Source organism: Phoenix dactylifera, chromosome 5 (assembly GCF_051530095.1).
Source record: "Phoenix dactylifera cultivar Ajwa chromosome 5, Ajwa_hap1_PhDact_Kaust_v1.1, whole genome shotgun sequence".
Classification (NCBI taxonomy): Eukaryota; Viridiplantae; Streptophyta; class Magnoliopsida; order Arecales; family Arecaceae; genus Phoenix; species Phoenix dactylifera.
In genome coordinates, this window is record NC_143194.1 from 34,471,073 (window position 1) to 34,484,041 (window position 12,969).

Consider the following 12,969-nt stretch of genomic DNA (forward strand, 5'->3'; position numbering starts at 1 on the left):
TTTTCTCATTTGGCGCTGCCCTTCATGAGACGTTTATTTTGAGTAATTTATCCGCACTTCCAAATAGGCCTTTTGCATGTATTAGATACAATAGTTAAGCAGGGTTGAGAGTGTTTTTTTCTTGATTGGGAGACCTTCCATCTCTCAAATTGCTATATTTTAAAAATCATTTATGTTACCTTTGGGAATTAGCCCAAATCAAAATGTTGAGTTCACCTAGCTATTAAAATGCTCGAACAATCGATTGCTAAGACTGGGCTGATGATATGGTAGTCACTATGCTCGGGTGGCGATGGCTCCAATTTTAGTTGCTCTTAAGATGATGCTAAAAAGAAGAGATGTGCTCACAATCCGACTTGAAATAATAAAGATAAGAAAGTCTCTTGTCGAAGAGGATTCAACAAAAGATCCTTCAATATCTAGATCAGACATACTCCCAAAAAACAACGGAGATATTATGAAAGTATCAAATGGCAGCATAAGAATATAAGAGGGCTCAAGAGCACTTACCTAAAGGAAGATAGTAAAAATCATATTTTAGAAGTGATAGAGAATCCTAATATTTCAGGTTTGTTTGATGTGCATGCACATGTTATCTGGAGATAAGAAATCTAGGCATTTAAACAGCCATCGCATATTTTTGATATATATTAGACAATAAATGTGTTGCCTAGAATATTGAAGCTGTATATTTGAAATCTGATCAACCAACCTAAGATCAATTTATTGGCATTTTTTTCTGCATTGGAGAAATCAAACTTTGATGTGGGCAACATCTGCATCATATTTTTTAAAAATCTATATGTTTACAACCTTAATTTTCTATTCTCATGACACTTGACAGCTAGGTGTATACAATGGCATTTTCACGAGTCTTGGACGGTACTTCTACCTAAAAAAAATTAGCCTATATTCTTTCGGCGCCACTGATACCGAGCCTGGGCTCGTTCATACTTATAATCATACCAACCCTATTTCTCATAATGTTGCAGTGGATAAGATATACAACCTCCCATCGGTCTCTACTGTAGTGGCCAGAGATACAACCTCTCACCAGTCTCTACCACAGGTATCAACGTCGCTGCCTTACAGCTGAGTTCTTTTTTTCCCCCTCTCAAATTCGAGCTCTTCTAAAGACTTCCAAGTGGACCAATATACTAGCTATACTTCATTCTTATGCTGCTTATCCGGTACCCATTACAAGAGTCTACCGTCCATTACTCGCTGAACTCAAACAAACACAAAACTAACACTTAAACATCCGAATCCAAATTTCAATTACTATTTCCAACAGCATAGTAAAACATTTCTTTTGGGCTTCAAAGAAGCCAATGTGTAACAGGCAGCAAAGTGACCCTTCCAGCATCTGAAAGTAAGTACTAAAAGGGATAAAATGTACAATTACAATCTGTTGGTAGAGCTGTTTAGCATTGCACTTAAATGTGAAACAACTTACCAAATCATCTCTCTTCTTGACCAAATACTCCATGATGCTTAGTAACCTGCAAAGGAGAGAGCTTCAAAAACAATGTGTTTGTGCATTAGTTATATCGGCAGACACGAACTTTAAACCATAGCTAGGACAAACATAACAAAAATTCATGTCACCATTAGATTATAATGTATTCTTGATAAAACACAAAGTGCAGCAGTTAGGAAATTTCACAGCAAGTCAGCTTTTTAACAGTCATTAAAGAGATTTCTGGCCCGAAAGTCATCATAGAATTCAAGAGGACCGTAGACGCAAGATGAATAGACACTGAACCAACCGAAATATCTAGGAATGCCTCAACAGACGTGTGTTGTTTTCTTCCATATCTAGCAAATTCATCCATATCTATCATAGGACAAGTTTATCTCAAGACTTCATATGCATTGATATGGTACTAAAGCCTGTGTCCTCGTACTTAAAAGTTAGCAAATAACTCTCATTGTCAGCATTTGCAAATAAATTCTATTAATTTTCCAAGGAAAAGAATCATCTGTCATTGCATGATACGGAACAAGCAAAATAATGCAATAAGTGCAACTTAGGAGGCCAAATTTTGATGAGAAATAAATGCATTAACTAAATCATTGTCTTTAGAATTATATGTGGTTTTGCATTGACCCACTTTAAGGTATTCAAATATGATAAGCATATGAATCAAGTCATCTTTGTTTAGCCTAGAACATTTGGATGGAGCCAAGTATCAGATTTGCTCCCTCAGCAAGATGAATGCATCTTAATATGCCTCATGGAAACTAATAAAATTTACCATGTTCCAGAAAACACACAACCCTAGCTGGGCTTACATGAAAACTTCCCACCTTAGAAGAAAAGTAAGGTAATAAAAAGAAAGCAGGGAAAGCCTTTATGAATGAACAAAACACAAATAGACAACCGTGCCAACTTATCAAGAGCAGAATAATCTTGAAAACAGGTATCCATGGCAGCCCTGCACAATATCAACCAAAGGAGAAGTCTGGCTTGCTTCCTCAACCGGGCGATCCATCCATTTCTTCGTCATCTGTTCCGCAACATGAGCAATTTGGTGCTGCAATACTGATGCACCAAGGGGCCCTATCAGATTCAACCTTGTTGCAGCAGAAACAACATCTCTCATTGTTATGAACATGTAGGCCCGCTGCGAAGTACTGCTATCAAAACCAAGAAGACCACATATGAGCCCAAAAATCGGTGCATGGTGGAAAGAAGCCGCCCCTGAACCCAGGTAAGTATCCCGCATCTGTTTAAGAGATGGAATCTCCACATATATAGATGCAGCCACTCTCAAAAGTGCTGATCCTTGAGATGCTGATGCTTTTCTACTAACTTCATTAGTCAGTGTTGCCTCAAGCAATCTATCTAGTTTAAACCAGGATTCAACGTCAGGAAACTTGCTTGCACAATATACATATGGAAGAAGTAGGCTGCCGGTGTTCTCCAAGACTTGGATAATGTAGAACTTCAAATCTTCAGGGCCCACTACAAAGCGAGCTTGGACAGCAGCCTCAAGACCAGAAGAATGAGCAAAACCGCCTGTAGGAAGAATGGAATCTAGTAGTTGCCACTGGCTCCATTGTTGGAGGTGGTCTGCAGGTGAAGTTTTCACATTATCTGCACTCATTTCCTCCATATCGCAGTCCATTAGACAATTCTGGGTTTGTTCACTATTAAAAACATATAAATGAAGCATCAGATTTATAAGCAAAATAGACATGCAAGCACAATATTCTTGTGAGATCGTGACAAGTTTACTGAATGAGCTGGGCATATCATGTTTAAATGAATTTTGCTATATTTTTGTGGGGTGCATAACATGGAGGACTCGACATATCTGACAGCAAGATCTTTATTGAAAAAAAAAAGAAGAAAATAGAGTTAAGGTGGTAAGAAACTCGCATAGGATCATTGTCAGGGCTCGGAGGCCATAGCTCACTTGACATTTTACATCAAACCCAAACAAAATCTTCAAAAAAGATATATTTGAATATAAAATAGGCAGACTTAAGAATCCATGATAAGAGCATATTAAATGAACCTCGTGAAGGGAACGGCTTGATCACTTTCACAGTTCTTTGTAAACAATTCACTCATGATTGTTGCCAACGATGCTCTACCATCATCTTAACCACAATTTTTGAGAAATATCATCTTGCCCACCATGATCAGCATTATAAGTTCACTTCCGGACCATAAAAAAACAAGAAAAAAGAAAAAGATGCAGCATATCAAACAACAAAAAACATTTGCACGATCACATCAATGAATCAAAACAAGAAAATGTCAATGTACTTGTACTTGGACCATACAAGCATGCGTACAGTCTGCTTGGGTCGTGAAGGAAATGCCTTCTGATAAATAGAACCAAGGTCTTGAAACAAAGTCCAATTATATACCTTCTTCTGTTTTTTTTTATAGAAAAAAATGTAAGAAGTGTTCGTTTTTCGCATTACCATTAGAAGTATAGGCATCCATTGAGATTATGTCAAACCCCAAATCCAATGAATTCATGAGAAAAAAAGTAGCTACCAGTTCTCATCCAGATTCTCATCTTTTTCCAATTAACACATAAAAAAGCATGACAAAGCAATTCCCTAAAAATCAAAAAGATGAGTAAACTGCAAATAATTCAGCATATAAATAAATCAGAGCAATCAATCCCTACTTAAAATCCTACCCCCTTTCCCAAACTCCAAACAGATCGACCCTAGAAACCTTCATTCCCTTCAATTCAATCATAATTTCGGTGCCCAACACCCACAACCAGTCAAATCGTAAAGAGAAACCTAGAGAGCAGAATCAAAAGAAAACCCGTATCTCCGATTATGATGTACTTAAAGAGGTAAGCGTACGACATCCTTCTTCAGATCTCGTGGCTCTCCTCCACCTCCTCTCCCTCGTGCTCGGATCTCGAAGAGCTGGGCTCGCTCTCAGAGACCCAGACCTCCAACAAGACGAAGACGGTGGAGAAGACGTGCGTCGTCGCCACGGAGACCACAAGATCGAAACCGAGGTCATCGTAATATTCAATACGAAGATGGCAGCTTCTTACCAAATAATCTACCAAATGACATAATGAATTCCAAATAATCTACTAAATGACATAATGAATTCCAAGATAGATCAGCACACACCCCCGAAATAAAACAGCTTAGAAAGGCCTAAAATCAATCAGCTACTTGGCGACGAGAGGATACAGTTAACAGAACATCAAAAGTATGCAGCGGAGCAAATTATTCAGACCCCATCTATGCGGATATTACAGTTAACAGAACATCAAAAGCATATGATATACTCATCTCTGAATTACTTTCTGATCATGCTGTTCCAAAAAAAAAGGGGGGGGGGCATGTTGAGAAATTTTGTGCTATATGGCATGATATGATTTAGTTTGACAATATGAAATGCGTAAATCTGTTGGTTATGGAGCAAGATCTTGCACGGAATCGACAAGGAGACGTAGGATAAGAGAATAAACCTTTAATTTTTCTGTGTTCCCTCGCTCCCTCTCTCTCTCTCTCCCTCTCTGAACTTTCTGTTGCAGCCATTCCGAAGTTGGTCATTGGTCGCACGAAATCAACAGGCAACCAATTTCCAACCGGAGAAAACAAAGAATCCCTCCAGAACGACTTTAAGGGAAAGATTTGGGATAAAAAGGGAAGAAAGTTATATGAGAAACCCTTCTGGATGGCCCGAGATTGGAATGGCTTCAGGTTAGGAGCAATGGAATAGGATTTGCTGTCTCTCTCTTCCATTTGAGAGATTATAATGTGCTTTCTCTTATCAATTTGATAGCCAATGATGCAAAAATTTTAGAGACAACAACGTAAATTTTTTCTAATGATGACGACCTAAATCCTGCAAAGCGCGATGACAAGTTTTTAAGGAGGACAATAATGAATACTAAAATGCAGATAGAATAGAAATGTAAGGAAATACAAATATCTGATATGCATACGTAGTAAAGAATATCGAGCAAAAGGGGTCACGAAGCACCGGCCCAAACTACACCCAGTTTTAATCTGAGCCAAATATTTTAGATCCCAATCTCTATTCTGGTGAGGAAGAGACTTTAGGTCCCAATCTCGTTCCTTTGCTGCTAGGGTCAACCCGCTAAAAATATAGGTGGCGTTGATCGAGCTACAAACTCCATTCTTCTGCCAAACCTGTTCTTCTGCAAGACTTTCAGGAGGACCCTTGGCAATTCCACTTTCCATGCATATTATAGCATGCTAGTGTCGTAAGTCGCCTTCCTACAATCTGCCATGAAAAATTAATCGATCATCCGAAGCAGACATCTGTCTTGAAGATAGGAGAAAGAGAACGGTAGACAAAACACAAGCTATGCCGGTCAAATCTAATCAAAATGCCTCTCAATTACATATGGATGACTGAATGATATTTGAACAGTTGCAAATGGATGTACAAAAGTGATAGGAGAGAGGAGACTATACAACATTTTTCATTTTGCTCATGCACATTACAGAAGTCCAGGTTACAAATGTAAATGGAACAGCAGGAGACCACAAAGAGACTGAATCCAGACAGCCACAGAAGAGGATCCTTTTTAGTAATGGGATCTTATTCTGGGGCAGGTGTTCAACTGCAGCAGCCACCAGCTTGAGAAGAGGTGCCATCTCTCCCTCCTGATGGGCCAGGAATTCCACCATATCCAACTTTGATACCATAGGACTGGAATAAGTATGACAAAAAGGTCAATGGTTACACAAAGAAGCAGTAAATTAAATGAACATGCTTCACGGAGGAGAAATGTAAAATTCTAGATGTATAAACCACAGAAAACCATGACCATCAGGTACATGCAAAATTTCTCAAAAAATTAATGGAAAATAAATGACATTGTACCAAGGATGTCTTCTCTGACATACCAACAAAACTATTGGGGAGTTAGTTTGTTTTTTGTTTTTTGTTTTTTTTTTGGAGGAGGGGCATACAGATCTTTATTAAAATTGAAAAAAGAAATATATTTAAAGTAAGATAAAATACATATGAAGTCAATGCTTTATAAGCATAATAATATTGGAACTGGGAACCATATATTTAGTTAATCTATATGATTGTGTATAGCTTATAACATGAAACTCTTTTTTTTTTTTTGACTCTGTAACATGGAGGCTGAATAAATATCATGGTTAAAAGAGGACTTGGGTAATTATTCTGATAGAGGATGTGGCTGACAATTGAATGCCGAACTCCTAAGGTCCACAACAAACATGCGACAAGAAATGTTGAACGCCTCCTTGGAAACTTGGTCTGCAAAAGGCTAGGCTCCATTTTTTAAGGATTCACCGTGTTGTTTTAGGTGGTCCAACTTTCATTAACCATGTACTTAGGAAAAATGTCGATGTTTGGCGATTCTCAAGCCAATGACCACATAGGAAGACAAGGTCTTTTTGTTGGCAATACGTGCAATCATTTCTTTTCTTGGATCCAGTTAGTTTCACGTGGTAATACTACCATATGTATAACATTTCAAAAAACAAAACTGTCTGTAAAATAAGTTTATTTCCTTTCTCGTTCATATAAGTTCAAAAAATTGTTGTCATGACTTATGATATGATGATCCAGTTCAAGCAGAAAATTCAAAAGATAGAAGGAAGAAAGCCAACCTCATTTGATACATCAAAGACCCCATCCTGGATTTTCTTGTAGATTGTTGCTGCTGTGCTAATAAATGCCTGGATGGTTTTAGGTATCAGAAGGGTTAGAAAGTCAAAACAAGATAATAATACTGCACATGATTTGGCATAAAATTTGTAACAATGTGCCAAACCTCCTCAACATTTTGTGCAGTTTTTGCAGAGGCTTCCATAAAGACCAATCCATGCTCCTTGGCAAACTGCTCCCCTTCCTCCGTGCTGACAGCTCTTCTGTGAGACAGATCACATTTGTTCCCAATAAGCATTATTGTCATATTAGCATTTGCATGTTGCCTTGCATCTTCCAGCCAGTTTGCAAGATGATTAAATGTTTCCCTCCTGAAATTAATATTGGGAAAAAGTTAAGGACCTACTTGAACTCCTTAAATCAGGAAAGAAAAAAAAAAGAACAAGAAAGAAATATTCGATTTGCACCAAAGTCACCCATTTTAGAGAAACTTGAACAGCAGAAACACCTGGTAATGTCATAAACTAGCAGTGCACCAGCAGCCCCCCTATAGTAGGACCTTGTAATTGATCTGAAGGATTCTTGGCCTGCCTGTAACATGATAGATTTTTGTTATGAGATTCATGAGCAATGGTTGAAATTGAGTATTTGAAACAATAGTGTAACAACATACAAGGAGAAGAAGATGAAGAAAGAGAAGAGGATTATAGAATACATAACTGAAATTGAAGCTATTGCAAGCCTAGTTATATAAACCTAGTCTTTTATTTAAACATCATATTCCATTTGATCTTGGCTGTTATCAGACTATATTTGATATTTCGCACATCTTGAAAGCTAAGATATTAGTTTCACCAATTCTACATATCATTTAGGTTATTTAAGTTATTGTACTATTATATTAAAACGATGGAAGCACAGAAGCATAATAAAGCACCAGAGTCCATGGCAAGTCAGCATAAGTTGGGTAACATGCGGGAAAGAAAAAAAAGGTTGCTTTAAATAATTTTTCTGAAATAAACAGCATTTCTACTAAAAATTTCCTATCAAACATATCAAGAAAAGACAATTAAATAAACAGTCATTCATAAACAATAACTATACTAAAACAGTTAATACTATAAAAAAATTTAATCCATATCCCTAATAAAGGCACTTGAGCACAGCAAGAACATAAAAACCAACCGTATCCCATATCTGCAACTTTATGGGCTTGTTGTCAATTGTAATCATCCTGGCTCCAAACTCAACACCAATCGTCAAGTCGTGCACAGGTTGGAAGCGCTTGTCAGTGAACTGCAATAGCAGGCATGATTTTCCAACCCCTGCATGAAAAGCAAAGTGCAAACATAGCAAAAGCACATCATAAAGATCAATAAACATAAATTTGCTATAAAAAATAACAAAAAGAATACTCTAGAGAACTCAATGTTATAGGACAAGAAATTAATATAGCAAATGGCAAAACATAACAATAAATAGGATTCACAAGAATACTACAAAGTGGTTCCATATAATCAATTTGGAAAAGTCTGTGAAATATAGAATCCTGCCTTTTAGTAAAACTTGAAACCATTCATAAAGTCCAGGCAATCAAACAACCTCAATAGTGCAGATCATCGCCTCAATCCAAGACTTTTCTATCAAGGAGATCCCAATGTTACAAAAACAACATAAGGTGTGAAGGTGCCAGAGTAAGAATCATAAATGGTACAGGAAGTACTTGTAACTTGTATGAAGCAGACATTGAAGAGGCAAAGGATGGAGCAATTTGAACTACATCTTCTATAATATATAGTGCAAAAAAAAGGATTATTTTGATACAAAACTGCCGTATCAAGATAGTGAATTTCTTCGTCTTAGTCCATTGACCTAATAAATGACTTCTGATTCATCCAAAGTCTTCTCCAAGCAAACCCCATATCAGCCTTATGTTTACTTAGGGTGAAGATATTCGCCATGTTAAGACAAGAAATGAGGGAGGCTCAAATGAAGATTCAGATCTTATGTAAATCAGGAATCAATAAAATACTTCTGCAAAATGTTCAATGGTATTTTGCTGTTTTCTGAAAATAATCTTTGTAATCTGGTAAATTAAATTTCTTCTCCTTTATCTTTGAGTCTCTAACTGACATTGATAACGAGGTTTTTCATCGTGAGATAATGGAACTCTTAAATATTTTTAAATTCCAAAGATTTTCAGTGAAGATGCCCCAGTTCACCCCTTCTTTTTAATTGCTAGAGATTTTCAGACAAAAAGGTCTAAGAAGAGGAAGAGAATGAGTTGAAGGATTTCAGAGATGTGAAATCAGATCCACATCAAATTTATGACAATTCGTCCTAGTTTGTCACAGTTATTATAACTAGTGAAATCCAATTTCCCCCTTATCTGTTTTGAAAATATATTATGGTTAAAGGTAAATTTTTGTACGAACTCTTTGGCATGGATAAGAACAGATGGAAGAAGGCTTCTATTTTCAGGCAACTTAAAGCAATCGGGTTCTTGTATATAAGTCCAATTAATATTTAAGTATTTCATAATCTGAAAGAGCTTAATATATTTAATGTAATTCTTTATGGACAAAGAAGCTTTTTTTGGGATAATTGTCTACTGTCCGGTCCAACTAGGGAGAACCATCCCCATAGGGGTTGCAAGTTCTATAGAAAAGCCGCTTTGTGCTGTGTGGAGGAAGAGTCCCACATCTGCTGCTCCAATGTGCTATCTTTTGAATTTTATGGTGTAGGTTCAGTGACAATATCCTGGGACCCAGGCATTGCCAATGGGTGGGAAATTTAGGAAAAGAGAAACATCTTCAACAAAAGGCAACTGGATGAAGAATGGGTGCAGACACATCAATCCGGGTCTTGTCTGTGGTGGCATACTATTTCAGACACCCTTTTACTTCTTTTCTGTTTCTTTTAATTGCCTCCAGGTCCTTTTATTGTTATCATGCTGTTAATAACGATGCCTAACTAATTACTTCCAAATTAAACTTGCCAAATTCCAAAAGAAGACAAGAAGAAAGTAAGAAAAACATGGCATTACTTAAAGATTTGTAAATGAAGACCATATTTAGCACATCAATCACCAAAATTTGAAGTGCAAAAAGACAAAGAAAATACAAAACAGCGTGTTTAATTACTTAGAAATCAAAAGAAAACAGACGGAAAGGACAAGAAGGAGAATAAAATGGAAAGGACAAGAAGGAGAATAAAATAACATCAGAGGGAGAAGCAAAGAACATCAGACGGAGAAGCAACAGGAACATGAACCAGAACAAGAACTTGTACAGATCCAAATAATAATAATTTTTTTATTATCCACGCTATATCAGTAATCACCAATGCAGCAAAAGAACAAACACTGATTATTCTCGTAAAAGCCCAAACCCAGGAATCCAATCAAGATCTCCCCAAGAAAACGGGTCCAAGGTCATATGATTAATAGAAATCTTTTTTCGAGTTAACAAGTGATTAATGGAAATCAGATGCATTCCAAGTTTCATTAAGAATCAAAAGAAACAAATAAAAAAAAAAATCATCCAACACATCCAGATTCTCATCGTTTTCCAATTAACTCATAAAGAAACGTGACAAAGCAATTCCCTAAAAATCAAAAAGATGAGTAAACTGCAAATAATTCAACATATAAATAAATCAGAGCAATCAATCCCTACTTAAAATCCAATCCCCTTTCCCAAACTCCAAACAGATCAACCCTAGAAACCTCCATTCCATTCAATTTAATCATAATTCGGTGCCCAACACCCACAACCCGTCAAATCGCAAAGCGAAACCTAGAGATCAGAATCAAAAGAATACCCGTATCTCCGATTATGATGTACTTAAAGAGGTAAGCGTACGACATCCTTCCTCAGATCTCGAGGCTCTCCTCCGCCTCCTCTTCCTTCTCCTCGGATCTCGAAGAGCTGGGCTCGCTCTCAGTCTCTCAGAGAACCAAGACCTCCAACGAGATGAAGACGGTGGAGAAGGCGTGCGTCGTCGCCACGGAGACTACAAGATCGTAGCCGAGGTTTGGGGAAGGCGCTGCTTCCTTAATTTTTTATTATTTGTTTACTGCTTAACCTTTGGCTATCCTTATTAATTAGTTGCCGGCCTTAAAAGGAGGCTTCTTCCGTAGCTAAAGATATTGTATTACTATTAAACTATTGTCTTTACCCAAGAGAAGGTCACAGCAGATGGTTCAGAACTTTTTTAGGGCATATGGATAGGTTTTCAAATTATCAATACAAAGAACGAGGGCTCCTTTGGTTTGTGAATTTTTTTTATTTATATATATATATATATATATATATATATATATATATATATATAAAATTGATATTTGAAAACATGATATATAAAATAATAATTTTTGCATGGTTGATTGAAAAAAAGAGAGGCACATTTTAGTTTATATTTGATTAGGTATTTATTTTTTAAAAAAATATATAAAATATTTATTATGTTCTTAATAATAAAAAATATATTCTATCTAAAAGCTTAAGAATATTTTTAAAAAAAAGTTACTCCTAGTGGGTGGCAATTGATTTTTTCCTTATCAGATCTTATTCCTATAAAAAAGTTACTTTCTCATCTTTCTTCTTTATTCACGTGACATTTATTCATTTTTCTATTAACCACACTTTCCTCTTCTGTTCACGCTATCCAAACATGTTCTAAGGATTTGCATATTATCGCGTCTTGCTTATCTATCAGACTTTATTTGAGAAGGACAATATTTTGTCTTCTACACTTTATACCTTCATATCTTCTATGCATAGCAGGGTATCCAGTAAGAATGAAAATGGACCAGATAATATCCATTAAAATCTATTTTTGCATTCGAATCTATCCGGATATGGATAAAACTTTAAGTATTCGATTAATATCCATATTTGTATCCATATTCAGCAAAAAAATATAGATATGGATAACGATAGACAACTACATATTCGAATATCCGATTTTATTTATAATCCTATTTAATTTTATATAGCACTCATAAATTTTCAAGAACAATAAATGATCATATGAACATGCTATTAGCATGATTTATCTGCTATTTAGTAATTTTTTTGATTATGTGATCACAAAGTTTAATTATACAACTTATATCTATATTTTTGTCAATACTTCTAGGATCAGATATGTATCCATATTCGTTTAAAATAAATATCAATATAAATTTTGTATCTGATTAACATCTATATCTATATTTGTATTCATCAAATAAAATAAGTACATATATGGATATATTGGTATCTCATCTGCTTTTGGCCTTAGGATTAGGAAAAATTGACTTTTTATTCAATTATCTTACTAATTTACCAAGATAGTTCTAGACCTTCATGTTTGAATTTGTATAAATAGCTTGGATAGAGCACCAAGATCAGTATCCCTCTCGTCAACCCATGCTGCAAGGAGCCCTTTGGAGTTTGAGTATTATTACTAGAATATGGCATATGCAGTTATTATTTTATTTTTGATTAAAATAAATTTGATACAAATGAATAATTAAATAAATACTAAAACAAGGATTTTGAAACATTGATTTTTTTAAAATTTTGTTTTTAATAAAAAATACATAAATAAATATTAGATGAAGGATTCTTTTCTTTATTCTTGTGGATAGAATGTAAAGTAGGGAAGAGGCGAGGGAATGTATGAGGCAAGAAAAAGCATGAAAAAGAAATGTAGAAGAACAGACATGCTCCATGTACACCATGAAAGTCGTGTTATGTAGTAGAACAGATGTCACGTAGGTAGGTGATGATGTTACAAATATTTTTTAGTAACAAAATAATTTCTTCTAATTTATGAAGCCCATCCACTGGGGTGGAGCAAAGATATTT

At 35.8% G+C, this 12,969-nt stretch overlaps 2 protein-coding genes across 9 annotated transcripts; both read right to left on the reverse strand.

Moving 5' to 3' along the window:
* Positions 1-1,109: 1,109 nt before the first annotated feature.
* On the reverse strand, positions 1,110-5,434 carry UREF (urease accessory protein F). Of its 8 annotated transcripts, none has more exons than XR_015987430.2 (3): positions 2,385-3,518; positions 1,457-1,502; positions 1,113-1,366 (listed from the first exon to the last, which is right to left on the reverse strand). XR_015987430.2 is itself a non-coding variant. In XM_039129213.3 (3 exons), exons 2-3 carry the CDS (start codon positions 3,578-3,580, stop codon positions 2,397-2,399), a joined length of 813 nt encoding a protein of 270 aa, XP_038985141.1. In that variant the 5' UTR covers positions 3,581-3,668; positions 4,965-5,434; the 3' UTR covers positions 2,044-2,396. The 8 variants fall into 8 exon arrangements, 6 of the variants coding, with proteins under 6 accessions (XP_088578677.1, XP_038985141.1, XP_038985143.1 ...); XR_015987429.2 differs by having other exon boundaries at positions 1,113-1,379; XM_039129213.3 differs by lacking the exons at positions 1,113-1,366; positions 1,457-1,502 and adding exons at positions 3,525-3,668; positions 4,965-5,434 and having other exon boundaries at positions 2,044-3,153.
* Positions 5,435-5,844: 410 nt separating this feature from the next.
* On the reverse strand, positions 5,845-11,203 carry LOC103708722 (ras-related protein RABB1c-like). The gene is made up of 6 exons (XM_008793781.5): positions 10,937-11,203; positions 8,300-8,439; positions 7,623-7,705; positions 7,281-7,485; positions 7,117-7,185; positions 5,845-6,178 (listed from the first exon to the last, which is right to left on the reverse strand). Exons 1-6 carry the CDS (start codon positions 10,980-10,982, stop codon positions 6,086-6,088), a joined length of 636 nt encoding a protein of 211 aa, XP_008792003.1. The 5' UTR covers positions 10,983-11,203; the 3' UTR covers positions 5,845-6,085.
* Positions 11,204-12,969: the final 1,766 nt, after the last annotated feature.